We start from the raw sequence: 14,077 nt of genomic DNA on the forward strand, positions 1-14,077 counted from the left end.
TAGTCTAAACATGTTCCCAAGTCTGTAATGGAGCAATTTGGAATACCAGATTCTCAGGCCTGTCCTTCAGCAAACAAGATTAGCTCATTTCATTAATTAAACAGAACATCACCCAGTACACTTCAATGGCTCAAAAGTTTCACATGTCTTTGATAACCATAGACTCCACAACTTTTTAATTCTTTCATACTTTTACTGCATTGTGATTAATCAGAACTGTATTCGTGCCAATTCTTGTGCTTAGGACCTTCTATTATAGAGAAACATTTTGAAAACTCATTTCATACAATGTCCTTTGAAATATAACTTTGTACTCCTTGTTTTCTCATTGCTCCTAATGATTTCAGCAGGAGATTTTTAGTGGTAAAGTGAAGATCTAGACAATCAGTGTTAAAAATTGTAATTGAAACTGAAAGGCTTTGGAAACCTTTCACATGTAAATTGAGCTTTCCACTTGCTTCAACGAATCTGAGAGGTTGGATTAGAAAAATAGGTAAAGCAAAAATACTTTAGAGCATGGCATATGTTCCTGTAAATGACAGGGTTCTTCATCTTTAGCATGGTTTTAAGACTAAACAGACAACATCTAGCACATTTTAGGAATACAGTGAAAATAGCCCTTTCTTTGCTTTTTCTGAAATTAAGTAATCCAGTATAGAATACTGAGCTTTCAACTACAAAGGCAACACCAGACTGAATGTATCGAGATGGCCTTCCTCTCTAAGTGCTGTTCTCCAGAGCATCTGTTGTTTTCCCATGAGAGTGACTAACTTGAGTGACTGGATCTACCTTTGAAAGTACTGAGGGAAGAAAGATATTTTAAGGCACCGAGAAGTATCTAATTGACACACTGAGGCTGCTTAGGAGCACAGTGCAGAGTCTCTCCAACCATCCTCCTGAAGCTGTGCCTGAATAAGCCACAGTTTCTCAGTGTCTGCAGCAAACTGCACAACTACAATGAAGAGTAAGATACAACAATTCCTGTTAATAATGTGTAAACCTGTATTTGTACACACCTGCTGCTCTGTGAGTAATAAACGAGGGCTGGAACACATTTTCTGGAGTGGTGTGACTCTTTATTCCTCAACGAACGTTCTGGCCCTTCCTTAGAATCCGACCAAGACTAGGATTCATCACAACTAGTGCTCCAACGTGGAGCCAGAATATTTTTTGTGTGGAAAAAACAAATATTGTCATCAGGCACAGCAGAAACCTCCTTTCTCTACTTCTCCATTCGGCCTTGAGGAGTTTTACACGTTTGCCTAAGAAACAAACACATGTCAACTACTACACTGTTATGAAATTAGTTACAGAAAACAAAACTGGGATAAATAGAATTTTTTTTAAATTACAAGGAAAAGTACAAAATAATAGGAAGAAACAAATTTCAGAATCAGAGCAAATTGTCTTACAAAAAGTGCATGGTTTTAAAAATACCCAAGCATATTTAAATTCAAACTCTTATTTGTCACCAAAAAGCAATAGAAACAGATATATTAGACTCATGTTTGAAGGTATATAAGCAATATTTAAGTATGACAAAACAGTAATTGAAAAGTTCTTCGAGAATAAGTCCATGGATAGACCTGTGATACAGAAAAGAGTCATGAACTCAGAATACACTTCCTTTAAAATGAAAGATATGAGTGTGTTCTTATCATAAATGTTTAAAATAAAAAAAAAACAGAACCAAAACAAACAGGAAAAAAAACCCAAACAAAAAAACCCCTAAAAGTTTAAAGTCTGAACTGAGGAGAATTTTACTGGAGACTTTTCTATAGTTAGAAGATTACAGGAAACACCATAAAATAACAGATGATACATTTCAAAAGACAATATTCAATTCAGACAGATACTTCCTTATCCAGATAGTTGAGGTAGATTTTGGACCTGCTGATAATGATTGCTTCTGAAAAAGGTTGCACAGCACCTCAAAAGATCACCAAAATTTAAGTTTTTTTCTTTAGGGTTTTTAACTTAAATATCATGCTGCAGGATCATTAGAAATATACATTACAAGATTAAACTCATAACTTTAATAACTTCTTGTTTAAATAAAATCTCTACACATTTAAATGCTATGAAAGGAATATGGTTCTGTATTTATATTTCCTTGAACTGGATAGTTTACAAAATAAAATTAATTGGTACAGCTAACTGGGAGAATTGTAATAGTGAATAGCTGATGAAGACATATGAGTTATGTCAAGGTTAAATCCAATTCATTAGTCTTTCCAATGCACTTCATTATTATTGTCTTCCAAAGGTTATGCCACTACAATGCACATACCTTAACTTTCTCAATGTTTCTGTAACTCAGCAGAGAAATTAACTTTATGGTAGAATTGTTTTAATTTAACAAAATATTTTCTTTGCAGACAAGAATTTTATATTAAAAGAAGACAAACATAAACCTTATTTTACTTTCTGTAACAGATAATAACTGTAGCAATTCAGACAAGGATATATCCTCTTGAGGTTTTTGCAGTGATCGCAACTCCATAGAGGGACTGCAGCATGGCGGCATAAAAGACTGCAAGACAATTAATTAAATAAATGAAATTTACTTCTCTTCTATACCACTTATTCCACCTAATCATCCCAAGTGGGAGATAAAACAACCTCCTTCCTTTCTCCATATGAGAAAACTGAAGCATAATAAAGAGTCATGCTACACTTTCGACTGTAAGAAAGTAAAAGGAGATGGAGGGATGGGAACAGAGTCTGTCTGGTTTTGGCTTTATCTGACTTCACTTACCTAAAAATAAGCCTACACTTGTTTTGGTTTGGAAAGGAAAACTTATAACAAGCTGTGTTTATATTCTAAATATGAAAAAGCAAAACAAAATAAAAAGAAAAACAAAACCAGCCTTGTTTTAAAACTAGACTGAGGTTTTAAATTGCCTTACAGGTATAAAGGATTTTCATATTTTAATACATTTTTCCATAAATTGTGTAAGATTGAACTTCACATTATCCCCATTAAAAAAATTAGGCAGTCTAAATTAATCGTGTCTGAGATCTTATACTTCTTCAAATTTTTTGTGGGTATTTTTTCCTGGGATTTTGAGTGGAGAGTAATAAGGTATGTGGATAAGATCAAAATAGAAATGTAAATTATTTCCTTACCTTTAATGTTACCTTCTCTATAAGGGTACCTGCTGCTCTGTTAGTGCAGTACTGATGTGTTTTTTGCCTTTGTCCCAAGCTTCAGAGATTCCTCTGGTGATTTTCCCCCACTTGCTTACCAGCTTCCACTGCTGGTATTTTGAGGTAGTACACTCACACTTGGCTCCACGAATACTGTCACAGCTGAGGGAATACAAGACAACTAAAAAACAAGTTAGAAAACAGCAGAGCAATATCCAGGCAGAAAAAAAAATGTTTCAAAACAATGAATCAGTCATCAACTTGAAACCTTTGATTGTTTTCCTTTCTCTTTTCATTCATTTAGGATCTCCACATGAAGAAAAGACTTTTCTGTGCTTGGAGAAATTTAAGCCAAAGTAATGGGTGCTGACAGAGTAGTGGGTACCCATTCAGAGAATATAAAATTATTTTAAGGAAATCTAATTTTAACTTTCTCCAGTATGAGTACCCATCATGCCATCACTCCAATACAGATAAGAAAGAGAAGAAAGGTAGCAGATTTGGAGGATTTCATAAAAATCTCTGTCATCTTTTCTCAAGTCTTATTAGAACTGTGAAAAAGGAAGACCCAAGGCCTTTTCCCTTAGAGACTGTAATAGATAAACAATGAGAAGGATTTCTCACTGTCCAGGAAAATAACACACAAAGTATGCTTCACTAAGAAGTAGTCAAGATTATGGTTGCTTCTCAAATAAAAGTTGTAGTCATCTTGGTCAAAGATGAAAAGAACAACCACTACTATCACTTTAATAAGTAAATGTTTTCTTGCTTGAGCATTATGGAGACGTCTAGGTGAAAGTTACAGGGTCTTACAACTCCTCTGTACTGGGGATCATTTTGAACTCCACAGTACACAGAAAAGAAGGATCCTGTCAAAGGAAAAAATGAATGCTAGAAATTTAGGTAAGAATTTGATGTGCTTGTCTTTCTTAAAGAACCTGTCCAGTTTTTTCATACCTGCATCTTCTCATTATCTTCTAAGTAACATGTGACCCAAGACAAGATAAGTATGAATGAATTGAAGTAGCTAACTGCAATTAGATGCTGGTATTCTTCAAGTAATGAAGGAAAGACCAAAAGGCTCTGAAGAGGTCGTTGCCTTCAAATATCAGGAATGTTCAGTATCAATTATGTGCTTTAAGGTCAAGAGAAAGAAAAAGGACTCTGGCAATTTCTTGAATGACCATCCAAAAAGAAATTGGCTTCCCAAGTAATAAGCTTCAAATTTGCCAAGCTGCATTCTAGAACAAAGTCTTCTCTACCTTTTTTTGTACTTTGAGGATGATGAAAAATAATTATTAGCAAGCGGAATTGGAATGATGCCTTGAAGATGGTAAATTTGCATTTTCCAACATCACTCTGAAAAGATGAAAAGAGGCAGGATAGAGGGATCTCCAGATTCTAGAAGAACTAATCTGATTTTGCAGTGTATTTGCCTCAGTTAGAGACAGCAGGAGCAGAGATAAAGTCATTTGGTCATCCTTTGGCAGGGATATGATCCTAAGCCACAAAGATGGAATTCAGGATGAAGAAACAAGTTCAGATCTTCTATTACTACTGAGTTTGTAGATGCCTGTTGGCTAGACACAATCCACTGTTTCCTTGAGATCATATCACTTCATAAACTGGAGACACACTTCTCTTCAGTCTCGCCAATTCAATCCTACTTGTATCAAAAGAATAAGCTATGATAAACTGGATATTTTGTAGCTTTATCCAGAATCTGCACTTCAGAGCTACATGGCATTTATCACTGTAGATATGGAAGGGAATGAATGAGAGTCAGAACTGTAAGATCTGAGAAGGAATCATTGGTGTATACTAATAATGCAGTAGAAGAAAATTCAGGGTCCATTTTGTAGAACACAGAAAGTCCTTTGGAGTCTGTTCTCCACAGCAATAGTGGCTTTCCTGAAATCTGACCTGGTGTTCACTGAGGTGGAAGGAGTAGTAAACTCCAAGCCATGAAAAAAAATTGCCAATTTTGAAATTCTTATGTAAATTAATTCTATCTTGGTCATCTTTTTTATTAATTTAGTTGTAGACATCAATCTTCCACTTACTCCTGCCTTAAATTTTCCTTCATTTTGAAGAGTTCTCAGATAGGATAGGACTACCTTCATTATTCTTATTGAGAAATACGTAAGATTTACAACCATGCTTACTTTGCTCTGCAAGGGAATAATATCTAAACAATCTGATTTCAACTTGTTTGAGAGTTGTTCACTCCTCCCACTGTGTATACTCAGAATGATCTGTATGGTTGACTCTCCACTTCATATTGATTATTATCCATTTTCTTCCCTATTAGAAGGTAGAAAAGCAGAGCTGTGACAGGGTAGGAGTTTTGATATTTTCTATAATCAGTCCTAATGAATAAGGAAATACCTCAAGAAAACTATGTTATTTTGGAGAATTGAAGGTATTACATTTTGAACAATTGGAGGCCACTTTTGCACTCCCTCCTATCAGTTCTACAACTAAGCAGTGATGCAGAGTTTCTGAAGCCTGTGCCAAATACCCAGGGAAAAAGGCAAGAGTTCTGCCTGCAGCTATTTAGGTAGCAGATGACGTGAGGTTTCAGAACACCCCTTTCCCTCTGAGGTGTAATGTATCATTCTGACTTGCAGAAATGATACAAAGAAGCCCCTACAGACTACAAAGGAGGGTGAGACAAGGAAGAAGCATTCGTTTTAGAGCATGCCAGCATGACTCACACAATACTGGCATATGAATATCATCTTTCTGTATGGTAATTCCTGATGTAGTAGAAACTGACAATTTTCCAAGAAAATTTAAAAGGACTACTAGATATTCAAAGAGCTCTTGCACAGCTGTGAATGTCAAAGAGACTGGCAGAATGAAGCTGCAAATGAGTGGAAACATCTTTGATTTTGGTGTCAGGACGCTGGAAAAGCAGAACTTCATGGAGAAGTGTAGAAAACCAGTCATTAACAAACAGCCTTAAGAACTCATTTTTATTTTCCATCAGAGGTACAAAATTATTCTTCAGACATGAAGTCAATGTCTCAAATACGCCAGCAAAGGACAAGGGGGAAAAAAGAATAAGAAAAATAAATCACAAGTTGAATCTTTTGGGACAAAGGCAGAAAACCTCTCAGCTAGACAGGTGAATTGTAGGGTTCGCACATGGAAGTAATATTTGCAAAAATCACTGATTATTAATTAATGACATGCAACTGAAATCTATTTGCATTTTTCTTTAAATATTGCAGAAATATTTTCCCGTTATTTCAGAGTAATTCTATCAATGTTCAGGTTCTGCAGATGATAAAAGGATGTTTTACAGTGGATCCTAGATACCGTCTTACCTTAGGACAAACTATTCCACAATAAAAATATATAAATTAGAGCATCACACTGCAAGTGTGATGAAGGGATTGTAGAAGATTTCATTTCTCATTATTTGTACAGTATGTCTATCACAAAAAATTTAGATGACCCCTTCTGCATAGCCAGAGGCAAGACTCCCCTCTCACAGGGACATTAGCAAGGCAATGTATCATCAGTCTCCCTCTTTCCAAAAGAGCTGTATCAATGAATATTGCCTTTAACCCATTCTCTCTTTAGATGTTCCTCACTTTTGTTCTTAATTTCAGTATCCAAAAGACTCAAAATCAGAACAGAACTAAACAAAATTTGAGACTGAAAATGTCTTGGGAGTTGAACGTTTGGATTATCTTCACCTGCCCAACAAGTTTTACTGACCTTTCAGTCTCTGACTTTGCTTATAACATTTCACATCACAACACTCATTCCTATAATTCTTTATACCATAGTTAGTCTTTTGTGGGTATTTTAGAGTATATTTGCTTTTGGGGAAAGGACCATGACTTGTCTAGATTTCTGTGACGGCAAAAATGAACATCATCAGGCTGTAGGCCTAGACTCCTGTCAAATATAGACTTGCAACTTTTCATAGGATAAAACTAGGCATACCAATATTAAAGAAGCAAATTTGGTATATGAAGGTTATTTTTAGGAAAATCAGTGAATTGCATTGCCCTGAATACTGAGGATTCCTCGTAACATGTGTTGGCTGGCATGCTAACTATTTTCATCAAAAGATTAGTATTTACATGCCCTAAAAAAATATGAAGCTTCAAAATGAAAGAACTGTGATGCTAGATTAAAACAATAATTACTGATTAATACAAAATCTAACTCGACCCTAGAAAATATCCTCATGTTTCTATTACCAGCTCATTTGCCCCCTAAAACTTGTATGTATTCTTAGAAAATGTGTAGATACAATTTACTGCTATTTTAATGACAGATTAGATACAGTGGGTCTCTGAGTTAGCAATGAGAAACATGTTGCAACAGCTGCAATCTTCTCCTAGTGACAGATTAACCAAAGGCATGGAAAGAGTTACCATACCATGGAAAGAGATACATAAAGCGGCTGTCACAAGTGCAATCACTCTTTTCCATGGGTAATATTTTGCTACAGTCTGTGTACTCACTCATATTGTAATCACATAATTTTCATGAACCACAAGGTATTGTTGGTCACTGTATATATGTGCATTACTCCTATAAATCTTCATCTGAAATTAAGATAGGAGGTGAGGAGTCTATAGACAGAGGCTCTGAAGTGAGACAGGGAAACAGAGCAGTTTTACAGTGAGGTGGTTTCTTCATTGATATATACACCCCCTTAAATAATATTAGGGAAAGTACTTCCTGTACCTAACACATGGCAGATCATTGATTCATCCTGTAAGTATTTCACATTTCACAGCGGTCAAAACAAAAGGCAAACTGTTTCATGTGATGTAAGTTAGTAGCAGTTTTACACTGTAAAACATGTCATATGCTGCCTTATTAGCACTAACTGACCACAGCTGCCATACATCCAGCCTATCAGAAACACCCTGGAATAACCTATACATGACATTTGTATGATGAATTTCTGTTTTTTCCAATTACATATCATTACTACTGCTGTTTCTGAAAAGCCTGGAGGAGGAAGAAGAACAGACATGAGGGAAGATGCTACTACAATGGTGATATTTCTTTTCATCTTTGGCAGAAAAAAATTAATACTTTTTCCATTTTCTTCCCTTCTGCTTCTGCTTAAAGAGCCTATGCATGTGTTCCTCATCTGGAGAAGTACAGATCAACAACTAACATTGCTGCATTGCCAACACTAGGTCAGGCTCAGTTACAAGAAAAATGCCAGTTTCTTCTCATATCTAGGGACATACTTTAGCTCTCTTGTATTATGTTGTCTTTCTCAAGCATCAGTTATGACAGCACTGGTGGTAGTGGAGTCACCACCAGGCCTTTTGATATTGGGAATCTGAGAAGCCCAATGAAAAGCATTACTATGTAAAGGTACCTAACAGAGGTCCTTTCACTCCTTATGCTGAAAGGGTTATGAACAGCATATTTTATAAATTGAAATATAAACAAAATTCTGTCACCAGCTGTAATTAATTTAGAAAGAACCCAGCATCTGCAAGTGAGAAAGAAGAGATGGGTAAAAATGTAAGCAGTATTTATAGATAGCAATGAAATTACATTGATTGAGAGCAGTGGGATGAACATACTGAACACAATTTGGCTTCATGTGCAGCCAGTTGGTGTGCTTGGATGGTATACTTTCTCTTCTTCCAAGGATGATATTCAATTTTTACTTTCTTTTAAACTCTGGAAACCATAATGTAAAATTAAATAAATTAGAATATTACAAATAACTGACTTCAGGCTTTCTCCAATATTGTTTTTGAATGTAGATAAACACTATCAGTATGGGTTTCTCACCATGCTGGTAATATTTCTGTTCATTTCACACTAGTCATCTATCTCCGGTATTGATTTGGAAAGCAGATTTGGATTTGGCATGTGGATAAATATATTCAATACGGATTTATTTTTGGCTCTGTAATATTTCTCTTTTATTTCTCTCTGCCCTTGTAATATTTATTTTATTTTAGTGCAGTACTATATTGCTAATATTGGTTTACCATATAGTTACATAGTAATATATTAGATATTGATTTCTTTCTGTTCTGTGTGCTTTTCTCCATGTGTTAAAAATATTAGCTAGTTTTCAGAGTGACAATTGCAGTTCCTTCAGCCCATTTTAAAAGTGTGGGTGCTCAGCTATTCCAGTAGCTAGCTGTTCATTTCCAAAAGCTGCCCTTTGTGACCCAGCTGAAAATACTTCTTTCACTTGTCTACAGGAAAACACTTTCACTTTCTAGAGATTTTCAGAGGTTAATAATCAATACCTGCTATGTATCTGACTTTTTTTTTGTTGTTAATTTATAATATTAGTATTAGTGTTTGTATTATACCAACAAGTCAGTGCTAAAAGAACATGCACTGTTGCCAGCTTTTACTGAATAGTATATAGTGGACATGTTGCTCATCATAGTATGATTCACCAGTTTAGCTCACAGCCGTGTATCATCAGAATATGAACATCATTGAAACTTTGAAAATATTATATTGCATTTGATAGTGGTCAAAATCCAAAGCTTCCCAAATTGACAAAGAATGAAGGGATTTTTAACCACTAAAAAGCAGAGATGACAGTATGTATACTTTGTTGTCAGGCATTGTATATGATGAATGTCAGATGTATTGCTGTTAATGTAATTTTGAACCAATAATATAAGAAGTGTCAAATGGAGGAAAAGAACTCACTGAAACTCTGTCAAAACTTCTTGGTAAATCCCAGTCATACAAAATGAAAAGAACCGAAAGATCATACTGTAATGACACATCAATTGCTTACCATACTCAGCAGTTTTTATGTAGAAACATGGTATTCCATGTTATTGATAAAAATGCACTTGTTTGCTATCCTGTAAATGAAGGGCTTAGCAAGGTGTACAGACTTTGAGCAAGTTTCAGAAAGAGATACATATTAGATTATAATACATTTGATGATTACTTTTAGTTCAAGGGATCAACTCTACTATCCTCAGTGCTTACCTGAGAAGGTCTGGCACACTGCTTACTATGTTCAGGTAATCGAAAAGTATGCTGAGAATAGTGTGCAGGACCAGGAAGTCCAATCCCAGTATGACTCTCTTCCCATGCTTCTTCAGTCTTCTCAGCTCAGGTCTTCAATGTGCACCCATTTTTTTTTTTTATACTTGTTGGCAACATGTCAGGTTGGTATCATACCTACCCTAGTTGTTTTCACTTTATTCCCAGAGGAACAGCTCCACCCCTTACGATCTGGAAGAACTTTACATTCCTCCCCTTCAAGACATGGTTGCATGTGGCACCACCATTTCTGCTCCACAATTGAAGCTACAAGAAAGGAAAACAAACATATTTGCATGTTGTTGAAATGGACATTTCATTACGTTATTATGTTGCAATATTTATTTTCCAGAAAAATATTAGAAATATGTTCACTGACAGCTAGTCTGTGATTTTCATCCACCTCAGAACCTTAATAAGAAATTAAGTTTCAATTTGCAAAAGGTGCTATGTGCTTCAAAGGCAACCTCTTCACAGCATTTCATTCCAACCTCATTTATTCTTGCTCAGCCAGATTTCAAAGTGATAAGTAGAATCTCTTCTTTTGCCTGGTCTACTGTACAGTCTAGCACAGTCTGATTAACTTTATTCCCCAGCGATGACATATTTACAGCTTCTCTGACAGCCAACAACATATCAACAGTAAAGAGACAATGAAAAGGGTGAATCCTGCTACTCTTTCAGAGAAAGCAATGTGAAAAATCATCTCGTATTTTCCCAAATAAAACATATGAACTTATACCACAATTAAGTAAGACATTAATATTACACTGTGAATAGGAATAATAGTGTTGGTCTAAAAAGACTAAAAACTGGACAGAATTGCATTCTGTTTCTTTGCTTTTTTTTTCCTGTATGATAAATATAAAAATCAGATATAAGACTGTAGCACATGAAAATTATATGCTCATGTAAATTTTGCATAAATACTTTCAATTAGGTGAATTTCATACAACTCCAAGGGTCCTCTCTTAGATCAAATTTAGCCCCTCAAGTGGTCTCTTTCACTGTCATCTAATAATTTTGTTTAGCATTTCCTCAGGGCAATAGCAAATTATTAATTCTTCCCATCTTCCTTCTGTTCACCTTGGAGATCACCTTCAAAATGCAGAAGCTGTCCTACTCTTATGTTAAATAGGTAACCGTAATGGAGTGGGTCTCACTGATGATGTTAAGCCAGCAAAAACTTCAAGGAACACAAAGAAAGGAAGCAATAGAAGTAGTCGCACCATCAACACAAGAAGGAGCTGCCCGGGTGGTACCTGCTACCTGCCCAGGGAAGCAGGAGCACTTCACCGTCTGTGATCTTTCTTCTATCTTGTTCTTATTGCAACATCTGTGAAGTGCCACCACTTCACAGGTCCCAGTTTTAACATGGTGAGCTGTGAAAATAAAAAGATGAGCAATTTGATAACTTTGCAAGGTAGCATCATACTGTTTGGTTTGGGTTTTTTTTAATAAGAAATACATTAAATTTTGTTCTGTAAGGCAATCCGTCATGCATGAAACAAGAATTACAGTGATACTAACACTAGAATATAAAGTTGTTTTCTTTTGTAAAAGTAGTATAACTATCTCAGGCAGAAAACACTAGCTAAAGAAGAATGGTTGGACAAGGTTGGATAGGGGACTGCTCCAGTGAAGTGGGAAGCAGAAACACAAAACTAGCCTAGAAACTATATTAATTTCTGGACTTCCATAAACAACTATGTATCTCTACCAATACTTTTTTCTTTTTCCCCAAGGGAGAAACTTTGACATGAAAGTGTATCAATGCTAAAATAACCATACATGCATATGCTTTCAGAATCTATGTCTCCAGGCTTTATGTCCAGAACAGATAGTCTTTGATACGGTATTCCAAAACCTTCCTACAAGTGCACAGAGAACAACTGGCAGGATACAGGGACAGCCCTAAAACAAAATCCAGAAATAATATCTGCTAAGGAATCACATTTTAAATCTTTCTACCTGGTGCTGCAAAGCAAACCTGGGAACATGGGGAACCAAATTTTTCAAACAAGGGAGGCAACGTGACAATTTTCTTTATTCGATATATGTACCTATCACTCCCATTCAATCTGTTGTAACCGATCACCAGAATCATGCTACTGGAGTCCTATGAGAGGACCAATTTGGTAAGAGGAGAACTGCCAAACTACCCTTTCTGGTTCATCAGCCAGTTACCAAAGGACATGGTTTTCAGAAAAAGTAATTTTATCTGAACTTTCAGTGGTTACTGATATAAGACCAGATATTTGTGGGGATAGTTCATTCCCATCAGAAGGAAGAGAGAAAGAAATATGAACTTTTAGCTGACCTACAACTTTTTTTATGGGGAGGAATACAAACTATTTAAAGCAATATATGTTTTAACAGTACCTCTAAATCCTCTATTTCTACTTCTGTTTAACTTTTTGTATATTCTATGCAAAGCATATGTACTGAATGCTTCAGCTACCTTTTATATACCTAGTGTCAAACAATAAATGAGAGCTTCCATGAGGAGAAAATCCTACTGACAGCCTTTCAGGAGCCCAACATTGATCCCTGGATCCACTCAGTTGTTATTGCACAGTGTCAGTTCCTAAAAGGCCTGAGAAAGGAAAACAAACTTGATGTAGGCTATGGACCCCAAGAATGTTCCTAGAGGCAAAAGCTACACACAGCAATTAGACTCCGTGTCTTCATCAACAAAACATAAACTACTAAACATCTCATTCAGGGAGTTATGCATTTTTCAGTATAACAAATTCCAATGAACCGTCTGTGGTCTTTCTTGTCACTCAATGCATTGTACTGTGTCAGGTTTGATTATACTCCACCACATCATGCTGTGCTACATCTGAAAAGATATAACACGATGCAAACAATTAACCCATGATCCACCATATTTTGATATGCTAAAATGTTACATTTACATCAGAAATCTAGGAGGAAAGAAAATATTTTTATGCACAAAAACTGCTTTTCTTCAACTTCTACCTATAATTTTTAATTCAACAGAGAATAAGGAAAACAATTCATACTGTCTGTCTGAAATTTTTCCAAACAATTCTACTGGTATACATGCCAATAAAGCAATTTAAATAAACTATTTTTTCCTCAGTAAAACACTTAGAAGGTTTTTTATCTGTGAATAGGGAAAAAATTATTCTATGATATACTGGGAATGTATAATATATAGTAGAACAAACACATGCTGCTTTTGTAAGTTCACACTAATTTTTATTTTGATTGGTAATTACACATCTTATATCCACTCATACTAACACAAATTCACTACTTTGTATTTTAGAAAAGGTACATAAAAAACCCAGACACTGAATCTACAAAACGAAGTAAATTTAGTCGTAGGATGAGAACTTCGTACCACTTATTTTTCACTAGATTAGTTTTTATTTGTATTCTTTGTATCACTGACCCTGAAATTTTGTCTCCTCACTCTCTTATTGTATAGTTTTACACTGCTCTACTAGGTCTACAGAAATGCCATAATACAACCACTAAGAGAAAATGAAATACAATGTATGCAATAGCCATTGGGAATGGAAGCCAGTTGAAAGAGCCATTGTAAAATTCTGTGAGAGAAATGTTAATACTGGAGCAGAAGTTTTGAAAGCCTCCTTTGCAGTAATTAGGAGGCATTGTAATACTTCTATGGAAAAAGAGTGTAATTAAATGAAACAGTCACTTACATTCATGTAAAATACAGAAAAGCATTTCAAAAAGTGAAAAGTTACATGAAAAATGGAACAGAACAAAAAATAACCATATACTATTGATAGTATTTGGGGAATCTTTAATAAAGCTACTTTGACATTTTCTGGGTATAAAACCAAAACATCCTAGAAAAGTATACAAAGATACTTCAAACACTGAAAAATCTAGGCCAACCATT

General features: G+C 35.3%; 1 protein-coding gene across 8 annotated transcripts in view; it reads right to left on the minus strand.

The window, feature by feature from the left end:
* Positions 1 to 14,077, minus strand: part of TAFA2 (TAFA chemokine like family member 2) — a 174,104-nt gene that overhangs the window by 7,931 nt on the left and 152,096 nt on the right. For 2 of the 8 annotated variants that reach the window (XR_004357417.1, XR_004357418.1), the window contains exons 4-6: positions 11,406 to 11,558; positions 10,319 to 10,443; positions 1,017 to 1,262 (exon numbers count right to left, since the gene is read on the minus strand). Coding sequence is in view for 1 of the 8 variants with exons in the window: in XM_032689590.1 (XP_032545481.1) it covers positions 10,319 to 10,443; positions 11,406 to 11,558 (278 nt within the window). In the remaining 7 variants the exon portion in view is untranslated. The other 6 variants (XR_004357420.1, XR_004357421.1, XR_004357419.1 and 3 more) reach the window with 6 other exon arrangements.

The sequence above is a fragment of the Chiroxiphia lanceolata genome, chromosome 5 (genome assembly GCF_009829145.1).
Source record: "Chiroxiphia lanceolata isolate bChiLan1 chromosome 5, bChiLan1.pri, whole genome shotgun sequence".
Lineage (NCBI taxonomy): Eukaryota > Metazoa > Chordata > Aves > Passeriformes > Pipridae > Chiroxiphia > Chiroxiphia lanceolata.